The sequence below is a fragment of the Pelecanus crispus genome, chromosome 16, assembly GCF_030463565.1.
Source record: "Pelecanus crispus isolate bPelCri1 chromosome 16, bPelCri1.pri, whole genome shotgun sequence".
Classification (NCBI taxonomy): Eukaryota; Metazoa; Chordata; class Aves; order Pelecaniformes; family Pelecanidae; genus Pelecanus; species Pelecanus crispus.
Genome location: NC_134658.1, coordinates 1,244,763 through 1,258,422, shown reverse-complemented (window position 1 = coordinate 1,258,422; position 13,660 = coordinate 1,244,763). Strand labels below are relative to the sequence as shown.

At 40.6% G+C, this 13,660-nt stretch overlaps 1 protein-coding gene across 3 annotated transcripts in view; it reads right to left on the bottom strand.

The window, feature by feature from the left end:
* Positions 1 to 13,660, bottom strand: part of RLF (RLF zinc finger) — a 53,072-nt gene that overhangs the window by 26,080 nt on the left and 13,332 nt on the right. For all 3 annotated transcript variants that reach the window (XM_075722083.1, XM_075722086.1, XM_075722085.1), the window contains exon 4: positions 2,335 to 2,467. In XM_075722083.1, the coding sequence (XP_075578198.1) occupies positions 2,335 to 2,467 (133 nt within the window). The remainder of the gene's footprint in view (positions 1 to 2,334; positions 2,468 to 13,660) is intronic.

Here is a 13,660-nt window from a genome sequence, read left to right as displayed (position 1 = left end):
CTGCAAACCAGAATGGCAGGAACAGGAAGGCACTCTCACATGGTGCTCTCGCTGTCTTTCTACATGTTGACAGACACCACATGAACTCTACTACTACTTACTGTTTCCTGCATTGTCAGTTGAAAGCACTCAACCAGCACCTAAAACATCTTGCTTGGGTGCTAAGATGACACATTCAGATTGCTTGGAAAGCTTGTAGAAAGATCTTTTAGATATGTCTAAGCAGCTATGTTGCATGTCAAAGGGCCACAAGGATGACACTTTTTTCAGTTTATCTGCTGTTCAATACCCTGAAAGCAAGCAAAAAACCAAACCAAACCGAGGTTTCCAAGATTGCCACAAAAGCAAGACACTTGGTAAGAAGCGACATTTTTGGCTTCTTAGAACTGCCCTTTATTTAAATGTCTAACTCTTTACCTTACAATTTACTTGAGAAACCTGCCTTTGACAGACTGGTCTAACAAGGTCACATTCAAACTGCTTAAATATGCCTGTGGACTACTGCAGACTATATGAGAATGCACATACGCAGTTAGAAAATTTCCAGAAGAGCTCCAGTGAACGTCCTGTTGCCTCTGCTTGTATCACATGAAAGAAACGCCAGAGAGGACAACTCTTCCAGGTATGTATTCCGATCTAGCTAAACAGACAAATATGTACTAAATAAAGAACACTAAGAAATCAGTAGTTTCAGGGTTGCCAAATGACCTCAGAAATGGGAACCTACACTCAGCCCCATTCAACACGGTCAGAGATGTGTCAGACAGTCAGTTTGCCAGCAGAAACTTCAGCCCAAATTAAAAGCCAAAGGACCGAACAAACTAGGTTATCCTATTACTGCTGAAGTCAAGAGGTAGTCTGAACCATGTCAAGGTCCTCCTGCACAGGAATGAAGAAGTGTAGCAGCATTTAGTAATATAGCCATTGATAAAAGCAGTCATGTGTGTAAGAAGCAAATGAATCTATAATGGAGTCCACACAGATACATGGAAGGAAATCACTCCTACTCAAATTCACACTAGTCCTCCAGAACAGCTCTTGGCTTGCCACAGGTAAAGGGAGTTTGCAAAGCTAGCTAACCATTAGCCCTCACTGGTATACCACTCTCCGAGTAAGGGATTCTTCAATAGCTGAAGATTTTCAGTAATATGGACCAATTTTGAAATGCAAGTCATTTTGAATAGAAATACACTAAGAGCAATCACACAACTTGACGAACAACACTATAAATGAAAGACTCCAAGACAGGACATTAGTATGGAATGCAATTCTTTTCAAGACATGTTGGAGATGGGATTAAATGCTGTTTGGAGTTCAAATATTTCTGCCATACTATTGAATACCTGGAGTGAAGGCTAGCAAAGACTGCAGTCCACCCTTGGCTGCTTTTTTTAACACTTTCTAGCACAGGGAAACAACATATCCTCTCGGTAACCTTAACGTGTTTCTCATTTCTTTATTAAAAAGTACTAACTTAACACAACTCAAAGAGAGGCTACCCAAAGCCAGAAAGAAGGATTCTACTATGGAAGAAAGCTAGACTTAAAATCCCTTTTTGTGCTCCTTTGATTCTTAAGAAAATATTTTAAGCTCTTCTTCCCCTCTATATTATTTTTAACTTTAGATTACCACTGAGGTAAACTGCAGTCTCGTGTACTGTTAATGGAACAGTTAAAAGAAATACCTGTAAGTACTTAATACTACCACTAATAGATATGAAAAAAGTTCAGTGAGTAAGAGAGTTTAAGAGAAGACATTCAAAAATTACATAAGTGACGCTACCTCTCAACATTTCCTCACCTCAACATTTTCTGATTCAAGATCTTATTTCCGATTCAAGATCTTATTTCCATAGTCTAAACACAATGAGCTTCCCAGCCCAGAGCTTAATAAAAGTAAGCCTCCACACTCATGCTGCCCCTCCACATGCATCTTTCATGCTTCTGAAAGGTGTGGACATACACAATTCCTCCCTGTGAAGCATTCAGGAAAACATTTAAAAGCACAGAGTTATGAAGAACAAACCACCTCAGGGAGAAAAATTCCCATGTTTTTATGATGGAAAAAGAAATAATTCTTTTTAAAAATGGAGTTTCAAAATATTCAAACTGATGGATAGTATAGACCAAGCAGAGATGCATTAGCAAGGACACATTATTCAGAGTGCCATTGAGACTGTTTCATCATAAATACCATTTAGCAACATAAGAATACTACTGCACAACGCAATTTAAAATACAACTCTCTTCTAACTTCAAATCACTGGTTCCCCAATTGAAACTGCACCAAGTAATTTCTTAATAACCACATATAATCTCTAAATCACATTCTTACCTTCCTCAGTTTCTACTGGTTGCTGGGATAGAATTTTAAGAAGAACTGGATTTTTCCATACTCCTTCCCTTGTGATATCCACCAATATTTGGAGGTTGTTATTCCCAAATTCCAGTAAAGCATCATGTGAATCCTACAAAACGTAAAAGAAGTCATTAAAAGCCTTTGCTAGAAATTAAATCTATGTAATTTTACATTATCTGTCCTAATACTTGACTGTATTCTAATGATTTCACACCATTCTAAGTCATTACTGTTTTGACATGTTTGCATCAGGATTTTAACAGTACAATGTCCTTTCACTTCGCTAATCCTACAGCAAAACTTCCCAATTTCAAAGTACTCAAAGTTAACTGAAACTCCATAACTCAAAAAGCCTATTCTGCAGTTGTAACTCTTCTGCAATTTTTATGTTTCTCCATGTACATATAAATAAAATTACAGAAATTACTGTATAAAAGACAAAGGATGATTTTGTATCAAAGCATTCAGTGCCATTTAAGAAACTGGAATGAAGTTTTCAAAATGAGTAACAAAACACCTAGAGTGTAAAATTTTAATGTTAACACTAGTGAGATGAGCCACTCAATTCACTTCTCTGAGAATTACTAAAGCTGTCACTCACTAGTCTGAGGAAAGTGAAACGGGAAGGAAACATCCTTAAGCTACATAAGAGGAGTACTGGGCAGAGGCTCAGGAAGGACTCTCATCTACTGAAAGGGTGAGGTTGGGGTCATATGAAGATGCAGGTTTCCTGGTGGTTAGAGGTGCAAGAAGTCTCAGGGAACTTCAGAGAAAGCAGAGCACAACACACACAGCAGAGACTACAGTACAACACTCACAATCCAGACCAAACCAGATCATGAATAATTTCCTTTATTAAGATGAAAACCTCCTCCTTCTGGATACAGATACACCATTTCCTTAGAAACTAATCCATGTCCAGTCCATTTACTGTAAGATCCAGGGATTTCTGATCCTGACAGTTTTGGTGCTGTGAAGGCTGACCCAGAGACCCTCCACACTGAACAGGGCTCCAACTGAAGTTCATCCATCAAACCTGTACACATAGCACAATACTCAGAGTGATCAAGGCCCTACTACTTTTAATCCTGGAAAACTGAGGAGTGAAGGAGGGAAGAAAAAAAGAGATGTTACACATGGAAAGAAGTCTAGAGTCTAACACAGAAGAAAAAGGAACTGGAAACAGATTCCAGCATTTAATGTCCCTAGCAGGAAAACCAATCTAGGGTGACTTGCCCTGAAAGAAGTAAAACATCACCAAGCAGAATTTCTTAATGCTGACAAATTGAAGCCAACTAACTGTAGGCAATTTGTGGCTACATGTTCAGTAAAAATGCTTCTCACATCAGTCGTAACACATCTCAAGTTTAAGAATTAGTTCGATACGTGACAATGTCCCCTAGTTCTAGTGAGCTGTGTCTTTAAGTTGGCAGTACTTTTAACACTATGATTAACCTCAGGTTTGCTTTTGATAGCCTCTGTTGTATCCTCTCTGTATACCAGAATCAATTCCATGTTCTGAATTATCAGAATTAAATGGGGCTAATGCTACGACCACTAGCAATCCCAGAGTAACCAAAGAGCCTCGTATCATGGGCTATCAAAAGACAGCAGTAAACTGCATTCCACATTGCAACACACAAGACTTGTTTTTCAAGTTCCTGAGTTACCTTCTATAACCAAGTGAATCTGCTATGAAAATATCCAAGACTTTCCCATTAGCCATTCACAGTAAAAGGCATCTTTGCATTTAATGATTAGATGTCCTTTAATAAATTATTGATGTTAAATATCAGATGCTAATTTCAGACCAACTTTGATTTTTTGATGCCACCATCTATTTCCTTTCTAACACTGCAGCAAACTGCACTCCATAAATCTCTGCACAGGAGCATGGATTTAACTCTTGGGCAAAGCATCTAACCTCTAAGGAGTGAAGCTTTATTCCCAGCAAAAGATTCATGAGGGGAGAATTACATTCTTGCAGTAAACGTTTCATTTACATTGATCCATAGCTGTCATAAGTAATAGTCTCAGAAGTTTCTTAGAGGACTCCTCTCAAATAACTATGAAACTACACTATCAGACATGCTACTTAGTAAATCCCAAATTAAAGTGAAGTATAGCTAACACAGGGTTCTCCCCCCAACTCCCCAATTACATGTATCTGCTCCAAGTATACCATAGCATACTTGTGTACTATATAGAATAAACTCAAGTACTACTTCACCACTAAAGTCTGTGTCCAGTGGCAAGTTTATATGGATCCATTCATCCCCTAGATACTCTGTCAGTCTCTAGAACATGAAACCAAGCGTATGAGTCTATGCATCCAGATGGCTTTGGGGCATTCTTTCACTAAACTGAGAACACAGTCAAGTTTAGAAGAAAATCATTCCCAGCAAGTACGAAGTGAAGATTGCAGCAATCAAAAGGGGACCACAGAAAAATGCATATGCTCCTACAAAGCTCACTATAGCAACCACCTTCCTGCTTGCTCATCTAGCATGCAATGAATCGTGAAATTTTAGAGGATGAGCAAGAACACTGGGTGGTGTTCTGCAACGCAGCTGTTAAGTATCTGTAGGAGATCTTGTTGTCACAAGCAGCACAGGGAAGTAAAGGAAAAGTAAAGCATATTTTGGACATTTCCATGTAAGCTGGTAAGATAGCACAAAGTGTACTCCTGATTCCAGAAACTGGTATTACTGTACTCCACAGCTAGGCTAATCTTCTTCCTACACTAGGAAGTAACATGATATCCTGACTAACCTTTAAATAAACAGGATTCCCAGCTATAACCAGTCTTTAATGTAATAGGCGAGATGGGAAAGGAGGAAGGAAACAAAGCAAGTTATCAGTTGTCATTGTTAAAATCCTATCTAAGCATTCACCACCTTCAGCTGCTAATCAGACTTCATGTCTCACAAGGTTTGGTGCTTGACAGGGACTTGGATCTGGGATATTGCAGAGAAGCTGCCAAGGCTTGTCCTCAGGCTATCACCACTTGCTGCTCACACACCTGGACACCAACCACAATGCACACCCAGAATAAATACAAGACTCTGTAGGCCAAGCTGAAGGACACGAGCATCCATCTGGTTTTCTTCACCTTGCTAAGGAAAATCTAAGACTGAAAGCAAAAGGAAGGCCAAGGAAAGTGTGAGAACAGCTCAACAGGACAGGGCATCAAGTAACAGAGGACACTGAAGAGGCTAAGGTACTGAATAACTTTGCCTCAAGTTTTACTATTAAGGTCTGCACTCTGGCCTTCCTGGTCCCTATGACTAGTGGCATAGTTGGGGGTGGGGAAGGGGCATGAAGCAGCACAACAGAGAAGACAATCGTGTTAGCATCCATAGTACCAAACAGAAGCCGAGGGTCTTGATGGAAATCATGGATGTCATTGCAAGACCAACTCTAGCTCTGAAAGGTCGCAGCCACTGGGGGAAGGTTCCTGGTGACTGGAAGAAACCACCATGCCCATTTTCAAGACCAAGGGGAAGAGACCCTGGGTCCAGTCAGCATAACCTGTCCCCAGAAAGACTATGGGGCAAACTGTCCTGGAAACCACATCCAGGCACCTGAAGAACAAAATCATGACCGGGAACAGCCAGGATTTGCCAAGCTCAAGTCACATTTTATCAACCTGACTACCTTCTGTGACAACAGGCTACAGATGATGTTAGTCAGACTCAGCAAGGCTTCTGACAGTCTCCCATAGTATCTTTAAAATAAAATTGTTAAAATATGGAAAAGTGGACAATAAAGCAGATGGAAAAATCAGGTCAACTGCCAGGCTCAGAGGCTTGTGACCAACTGTACAAAAACTAACTGGCAACTCTCTCCTAGTAGCACTACACAGGGGTCAACGCTGAGGTGATACTTTTAACATCTTTATCAATTGTCTGAACAGTCCACAGCTCATACAGAACTTGGAGAGCAGGTAACACTGGAAGGCAGGGCTGCCGTTCAGAAAGACATACACGACACAACATCGCTGACACGGACTCACTGAAGTTCAACACAGGCAAATGCAAAGTACTGCACCTGGCACAACACCAGGTATCAGTACAGGCTGGTGACCAGCTGGCTAGGTTCCAGTTTGGCACAACAGGCCTCTAGGGTCTGTAATTTAAGCATAGGTCAGCAGTGAGCCCTTACTGCAAACAAGGCAAACTATGCTGAACAGTTTCAAACAGAGCATAACCAGGAGGTTGCTGAAGTGCTTATTCCCCTCTGTTTGCTACTTTTAAAACTCCACTGGAGTACAACACTCAGTTTGTAGCTGCCCTGTAGAACTCATTTGTCACAGTGAAGCAAGTCCAGCAAAGGCCACCGGAGGGTATATACAACCTTAGGAAGAGAGGGTGAAGAGAGAAATTTTAGAGCTGTCTCTATCTTCACTATACTCCCCACTAGGTAGTTGGAACTGGACTCTTCTTTCTGTCTAGTGAGCAAGTCAATAGGCAAGTCACATAAAGGGAAATTCTGTGAAGTGTGTGTGTGGGAAGTGTATCAATGTTTAAACACCCTCACTTTGAAAGGACTACCCAAAGTTTGTGCAATCTCTATTCTTAGAGACACGTAAAACTTGTTGGGGCAGAACCCTAAGCAAGATTCAAGATAGCCTCTGAGTGAAGAGGTGGATCAGATAACTTGAGCTACCTTCCAGCTCCACAGCTACCTCATGACTCTTCCACAATAGACACCTTCAGAGCACTGCATATTCAATGCATTTACTAGACATACTGAAAGCACACACAGTAGGAGTCAGTGCTTCTGCCTTACATTAATTCTTCTCTGACTACAAGAACAAAATGAAACTAACATCATAAGTGGAAAAAGCACGTATTAGGAGTTCTTTCCAAACAGAACTATATATATATAAACCAGACTTCCATCTTCTAAGGAGCACCAAAGATGAAAGCCTCATAGCTGAATGCAACAATTGAGCAGTTTTGATAACTTCAACCATCTTACCTTCCTTAGCAGTACCCAAGAACTTCTGCAATTATTGCCCCAATGTTGATTTTATTTTCAGATAACTGCTGTAAATATGTTCCAACTCCTACTATACTTGCTAACTGAAATAAATTATTAAAGACTAAGATACTTCTAAAAATGGTTATAAAGAAAGTAAAACTAGCATGTGAGCTATCGGTGAGACCACCTCAAATCAGTTGTTGGTATCAGTAGAAGAATTGGTGCTAATCTGCAGATGCAAAGATAGCCAAGTATGATGCTTACAATGACTGATTTCTGGCCTTGAGCCTGAAATGTTACTCACAAGGTCAAAGAAAAAAAGAATTGGAGTGTCACAGCTGCACCCTGAAGATGCAAGTGACTTTATATGTTCTTAACCAGAGCTCACACTTCTCTTAACTAACAGCATTGAGAGAGTAATACCTGAACTACAACACAAAAAGCTTTCAAGCTGTATTTAAGCATTTGAAAACATCACTTAAACAATCCTTACACTCACACAGCTGTTCCTCCTCAAGTCTTTCCTTCCTGTGCAAGCTGGATCAGGAAACCAAATTCACAAGAGCAAGCCTCAGGGGAGGAGTGGGGGGGGGTTGTTTTTAAAAAATTAAAGCATGACCAATTCTCCACTTTACACATAGCTAAATGGCATGCCAGTAGAATCAGGTAGGTGAATGACAGACTTAAAGCTTAAGCCAGTGCTGCTGCCAAAGGATGCTGAAGTTATAGCCACAGGACAGCTCTAAAAATGTCAGTGGAAAACAAACTGATCTAAATTTATAGCTATGAACTACGCAACCACAGTCCAGAGTTTCCGTAAATGGCAGCTATAATCACTTAGGAAGTCTATGTATATCATTTTATCCTCAGACTTGGGTGATTAAGAAAACAATTACAGGTGTACAGGTAGAAGGGATACTTTATCTCACCCACAAAATAAATACAAGACCATTTTGACAACCTCCACTTTTGACCTCTCTCAACTGTATGGCACCATGCATTAAGTCTTTTCAATACAACAGGCTGCCAGAGCATCCATTTTGCATTCCCCCCCCATATTCTAACATTACTGCTTTAACCTGTATCAATCAGTCTCAAGTGTAGATCAGGTCAAAGACTAAGTCCAAAAAGCATCCACATTTAACAGCCTGTGTTTTCAAATTTCACCTGGAAAACTGAACTCAATGAGCTTTACTGAGCTACAGCGCTCTGTGAAGGCATTCACAGCACATGTGTTATGCCTTGGAAAGAGGTGGAACTGACCAGCAAAGCCCATCCAATCAGTTTGTATCAAATAAAGGCAAGAAATGCCAGGTTTCTGGCAGTTATGACTTGTAAGAGGAGAAAGGACACAGCTTTTATACAGCACGTTTTCTTGAAGAAAAACAACAGTCGAATCAGAAGAGTTCTTGTTATCAGAAGACACTTGCTAATCAGCCTGAATTTCCTTTGAGGGTATTGCTTATATGTTCAGATTCTTCAAAAAGAGCTTCAAAGCAGCATTAATAATCAATAAAAATTTAACAGTTTTACTGCAAGTCTTGAGAATTTACACCATTTCCTGGCATCATTTGAATTATATATATATATAACTCAGACATTCCCAGCAATTACTGTTGAGAAATAGTTTAACAAACATGAGACAAAGAATCGCCCCTTAAATTACAAGTGCTTTACTGTACTTAAGTGTACTGCAGTACTGCAAGAGGCATAGCTTTAGGAAGCCACGGAGAGTTCTCAGCACATATTATATATAGCAGTGTCACCCAAATATCTGTTCCAGCAACTCCAAGATAATTATCAGTGAAGAAGACTGAACTACAAACAGGTTTTTCAGCTCTGCACAGTTCTGAAAGGCAAAGAACAGGAAACACCTGGTTGTATGAACTCACCCTTTCTTTTGAAAGGACAGAGTTATACCCATCCTGGCCCCAGCAAGCACTCACCAACCAAGTGCCAAAGACCATACAAGCAGATTATTTGTAATGGTACACTAGCTGAGATTTGTTGCCTCTTAGTGATATTTATCCAAAATCCCTCTGCTACCAAGTTGCATGTTCTGAGGAACTAGAAGCCACTGCCTGAGGAAGACAGAACAGACCACTTACCTGCTGCCACCGCTGGAACGACATAGCTGACCAAAAAAAAAATTATCATTCAACTTGGACAAAGGTGAGGTACTACTACTGAGAAGACTGCTATCCCTCAGATTATGACATCCTGCAATCCAGACATCCAATGTAAACCATGTTTTCCCAACAGCAACTCTTCCCTAATCTGAGGGCTTCAGGATGCAGTACAGAGGTAGCAGAGCCCAGTTCAGTTATGAGGATCATTCATATTTCAGCACCTTTGTATTAAGGACTGAAAGAAGAACCTTAGAAGGTGAGAAAGAAGGGGCTTCTTATACAAATCAGCTGATCTGATGAGTCAGCACTGTGTTTGAGATTCAGGGTATCAATACTGAAATACCAAATATGAAATTCACCAATGTATGTAACATAAGTAACTACCTACTGACAATACACTCCACTACTATTCTAGATGCTTCGCTGAACCTTTCATTATTGAACCTACTGAAGAATATAAGGCTAATATTAATGGAAGTATTTACAAAAATCTACTATGAATACTTCAACAGTCTTTGAAGAAATCTAATGAAAATTTAAGTATATAGATCTCCTTAAGTTAGGACAACACCATAAACAGGTCCTGAGGAAAGGGACACAAAACATTTCATTCTAGATGAAGCCAGGAAAGGATAATATAGTAAGAGCTTATGGACAAAGTTAAAGAGAAAATACAATCCTTGGAACAGTTTACTGAAGGTACCAGGATTTTTCAGTCCTGGCAATTTAAGCGATCAGCAACTATTACAGTGTCACAAAAGTTTTCGTTTTATGCTCATCCTCAATACACAACTTTTCTAAAGAAAGCATTCATGCTCTTTGTAAGGCTTGAAGAGAATCCTGTTCCACAATCTCCATTCAATTCCCATGACAATACGTCTCTACTCCCACTAAAGGCATCTTTGAATCCACTGTTCTATCTTCCTCAACTGGCCAGATTACATCCATCCCCACAGTACCTCTCCACTGAGTTCCTGCCTCAGATTGAGTTTACCTGTATCAAGGGCCCTGTTGTAATTCTGCCCTAATCCTTTCACTTATATTTTACAGCATTTCCCCACCTGCACCCACACCATTTTGCCTGCTGCCACCGTATGAAGTCCATGCTGAGACTCCTGCCATACAACCTCACATCTTGTTTTCCTTTTGCACAGGCTGCCTCTGGTCTTGCTTAGAGATAAGGAAAACTGGACTCATGAGGGACTGCAGAGCATAACTGCTATTATTTATGTTGAAAGAACAAACAGGTTCAGACACCAAATAAAGCTTTTGATAACACTTTGTATGTAAGCTGGACATCAGTGACACCCCATTTTCAGCTTTAGAACAGTCCCCACACCTTGCTGCCTTGAAATGCATGCCCTTACCTTTTTCACTCCTGGGATGAAAATTTATTTGAAGTTTTACTGACTCTCACTACCTGTGCAGATTATTACAGAGCAACACTTACTGCAGGCAGATCTGAAAGAAGTATCTCTGTCCCACATTTGCTGCAACCACCAGTTACATTTGGAGTTATATTCCTCATCAGCCACACTTGCCCCTTTTGTTAGGAAATGAATAAGCACATTCACATCTGTCAATCTGGGGCATGTGCTAATATATAATTCCATGGTGCTTTCGTACTGCAGTTGCCTGGAGATTGGCAAATTAACATGGTCACAGGCTTTAAACCTACGAGCCCTCACATGAGGGCCTACGAGTGATTCCTGTCTAAAGGTCTATATTGTCCTCTGTATGAAAGCATGCTCCTTCTCCGTTACTCTCTTCTTCTCTGATGAAGAGTGGGCTCCTCTGTATTCCAGGGTAGGGTACAAATGTTCTCATTCTCATATTTCTGCAAGAGTGCTACTTCAAAATCTCATTAGAAGCACCTGTTTGTAGAAGTCCACAAACCTCTTCAGCAAGGTTTCAGAGTACTACTATGTTTAATAAAAGATTTGGGCAAAGCTTTTTATCTGAACTATGGGGAGCATTAGATGAGTGCTAAACTTGAAAGCCACAGTTTCAAAAAAGTTAGTACAAAAGCCAAGTATGTTACTACACCTGGCAGCAGCACATCTTGAATTTTCCCTTAATTCTAAAAGTTGACATGAGAGCTGGGCTTGCATCACCCTTCTACCACTGGCATTTAAGTTTCTTTCCAACACATTCAGACTGAATAAAGTCATCTCATCAGACTAAAAACTTGCTCTCTATTGACAGAAGCATTAAAGCTTGATCACTTGCTTCAGAAACCTAGAAACACGCATGCTTGTTACATCATAGAAATGATTCTCCTTGGTAACAAGAATTCTGCTTGCAGATCCCTCCAGTTCAAAGCTAGTAATTCTTACAGCTGCTTTATACCTCTGCTATAATGAGAAAAAGCCTGTATATGCCCTCCCATAGTCTGCATATGAGAGAACATCTTGTTTCATGTCTAGGCCATCTGAGTTACAACTTATTATATGCCTTTTACTGTATGATAAGCTCATAAAGCTTAGGGGAGACCTTATCACCATGTTCCAGTACTTAAAGGGTGGCTACAAAGAAGATGGAAACTCCCTTTTTATGAGGAGTCACATGGAAAAGACAAGCTGTAATGGGTGTAAGTTACTCCTGGGGACACTCCGATTAGACACAAGAGGAAAATTTTTCACAATGAGTACAATCAGCCATTGGAATAATCTCCCCAGGGAAGTGGTGGATTCCCCAACATTGGACACTTTTAAGATTCAGCTGGACAGGGTGCTGGGCCATCTTGTCTAGACATGCTTTTGCCAAGAAAGTTTGGACCACATGATCTTTGAGGTCCCTTCCAACCTGGTATTCTGTGATTCACTCCTCTTTATCTAATGACAACTGGATTAGTGAATTTAGGAGCTACCTTGGAAACAGTAGGTTTCAACTTCTTCTATCAGCCCTAATACAAAAGATGAACCTGCAGCTGACCACCCTTATTTGTGGCATCCCCACAAATGAATGGGTTGGGAGCACAGACCTAGCCTCTGCAACACCATGGCTAATAGCCACAGACTATGTGTAATAGATGGCACAGCTAGGTATTGTCAAAATAAACTGATACACCTTCAAACTTGGTTCTGGAGTGCTGCAATGTCCACTATGATCTGCCATAGTCACTAAGGGCGTCACAGGACTTACGCACCAGCACTCAAAATAAAGGACAAATCTTTGACACCACTAAGACCATAGGATTTAAACTGCAGCTACCACACTTTCTGCTACCAAGTACATGCCACATCCAACTGTTCTTAGGGTTGCTGTGATAGTAAGTACTCCGTGGTATTTCAGGAAAAGAAGGTCTGTCCACACCTGAAGTCACTAGTCACAGACCACCTCTGTCCCTTCCACTGCTAGCAGGACTAGAGTTCTACTAGTCTGTTTCTCTCAGTTTACAGTGCCAGGTTTATTCATCTTCAGTCTACTGAAGAGTTTCTGCACCTGCAATTTCCCCAATTGCAGGTGAAACAAAAGTAGAAACTCCTTCAGAACCTCTACACCTGCATCTTCAGAGCTACTGCAGCAGCAGCCACCAAGCCTCAAGGACTGAGGAAATCCCCAGTCACAGGGGTATAAGGTCTTGCAATAAGGTCTGCACAAGGACAGCTGCAAGGTCTAAGTTCACTTCTTTCCAGCTACTTCCTGACAAAGTCTTCACTTCAATAACTTATAACTGATACTAGCTTCCAACTTCATCAGTCACAGTCAAAGCCAGAACAGGCAATAGCAGCAACAGATCAGTCCCTGGACCTGGAAGGGTCTATTAGTATGAGCACAGCAAGACTACCACTACTATCTTTCAGCTCCATGAGGAACGCAAGTCCTTGCAGACAGCTAGGTACCACCTGCAGACTAAAACCTTGAAAACATCTCTTCCTCCTACATAGTCTACAGTAGCCATCTTCATTTGAGTGTAGGAATAGTAGTATTAACGAGCTTGTTTCAGCACTATGTCAGAAGAAACACTTCTAGGAACCACCTGGACTAAAGACCTGTCCTACTATTTTCATCCCTCTCAAATCAGGTGTAGACACTAACTTGCCACTCAGATTGCCACAAAAGCTTTTTTAGTCATCTTCAAAATAATACTTCAGAGCTGTTACATCACTCATTCTAACTCAGTCTTTCGGTCACACAAACCATTAGACAGATCAAGATTTGCTATGGTTCTCTTGCTGCAGTTG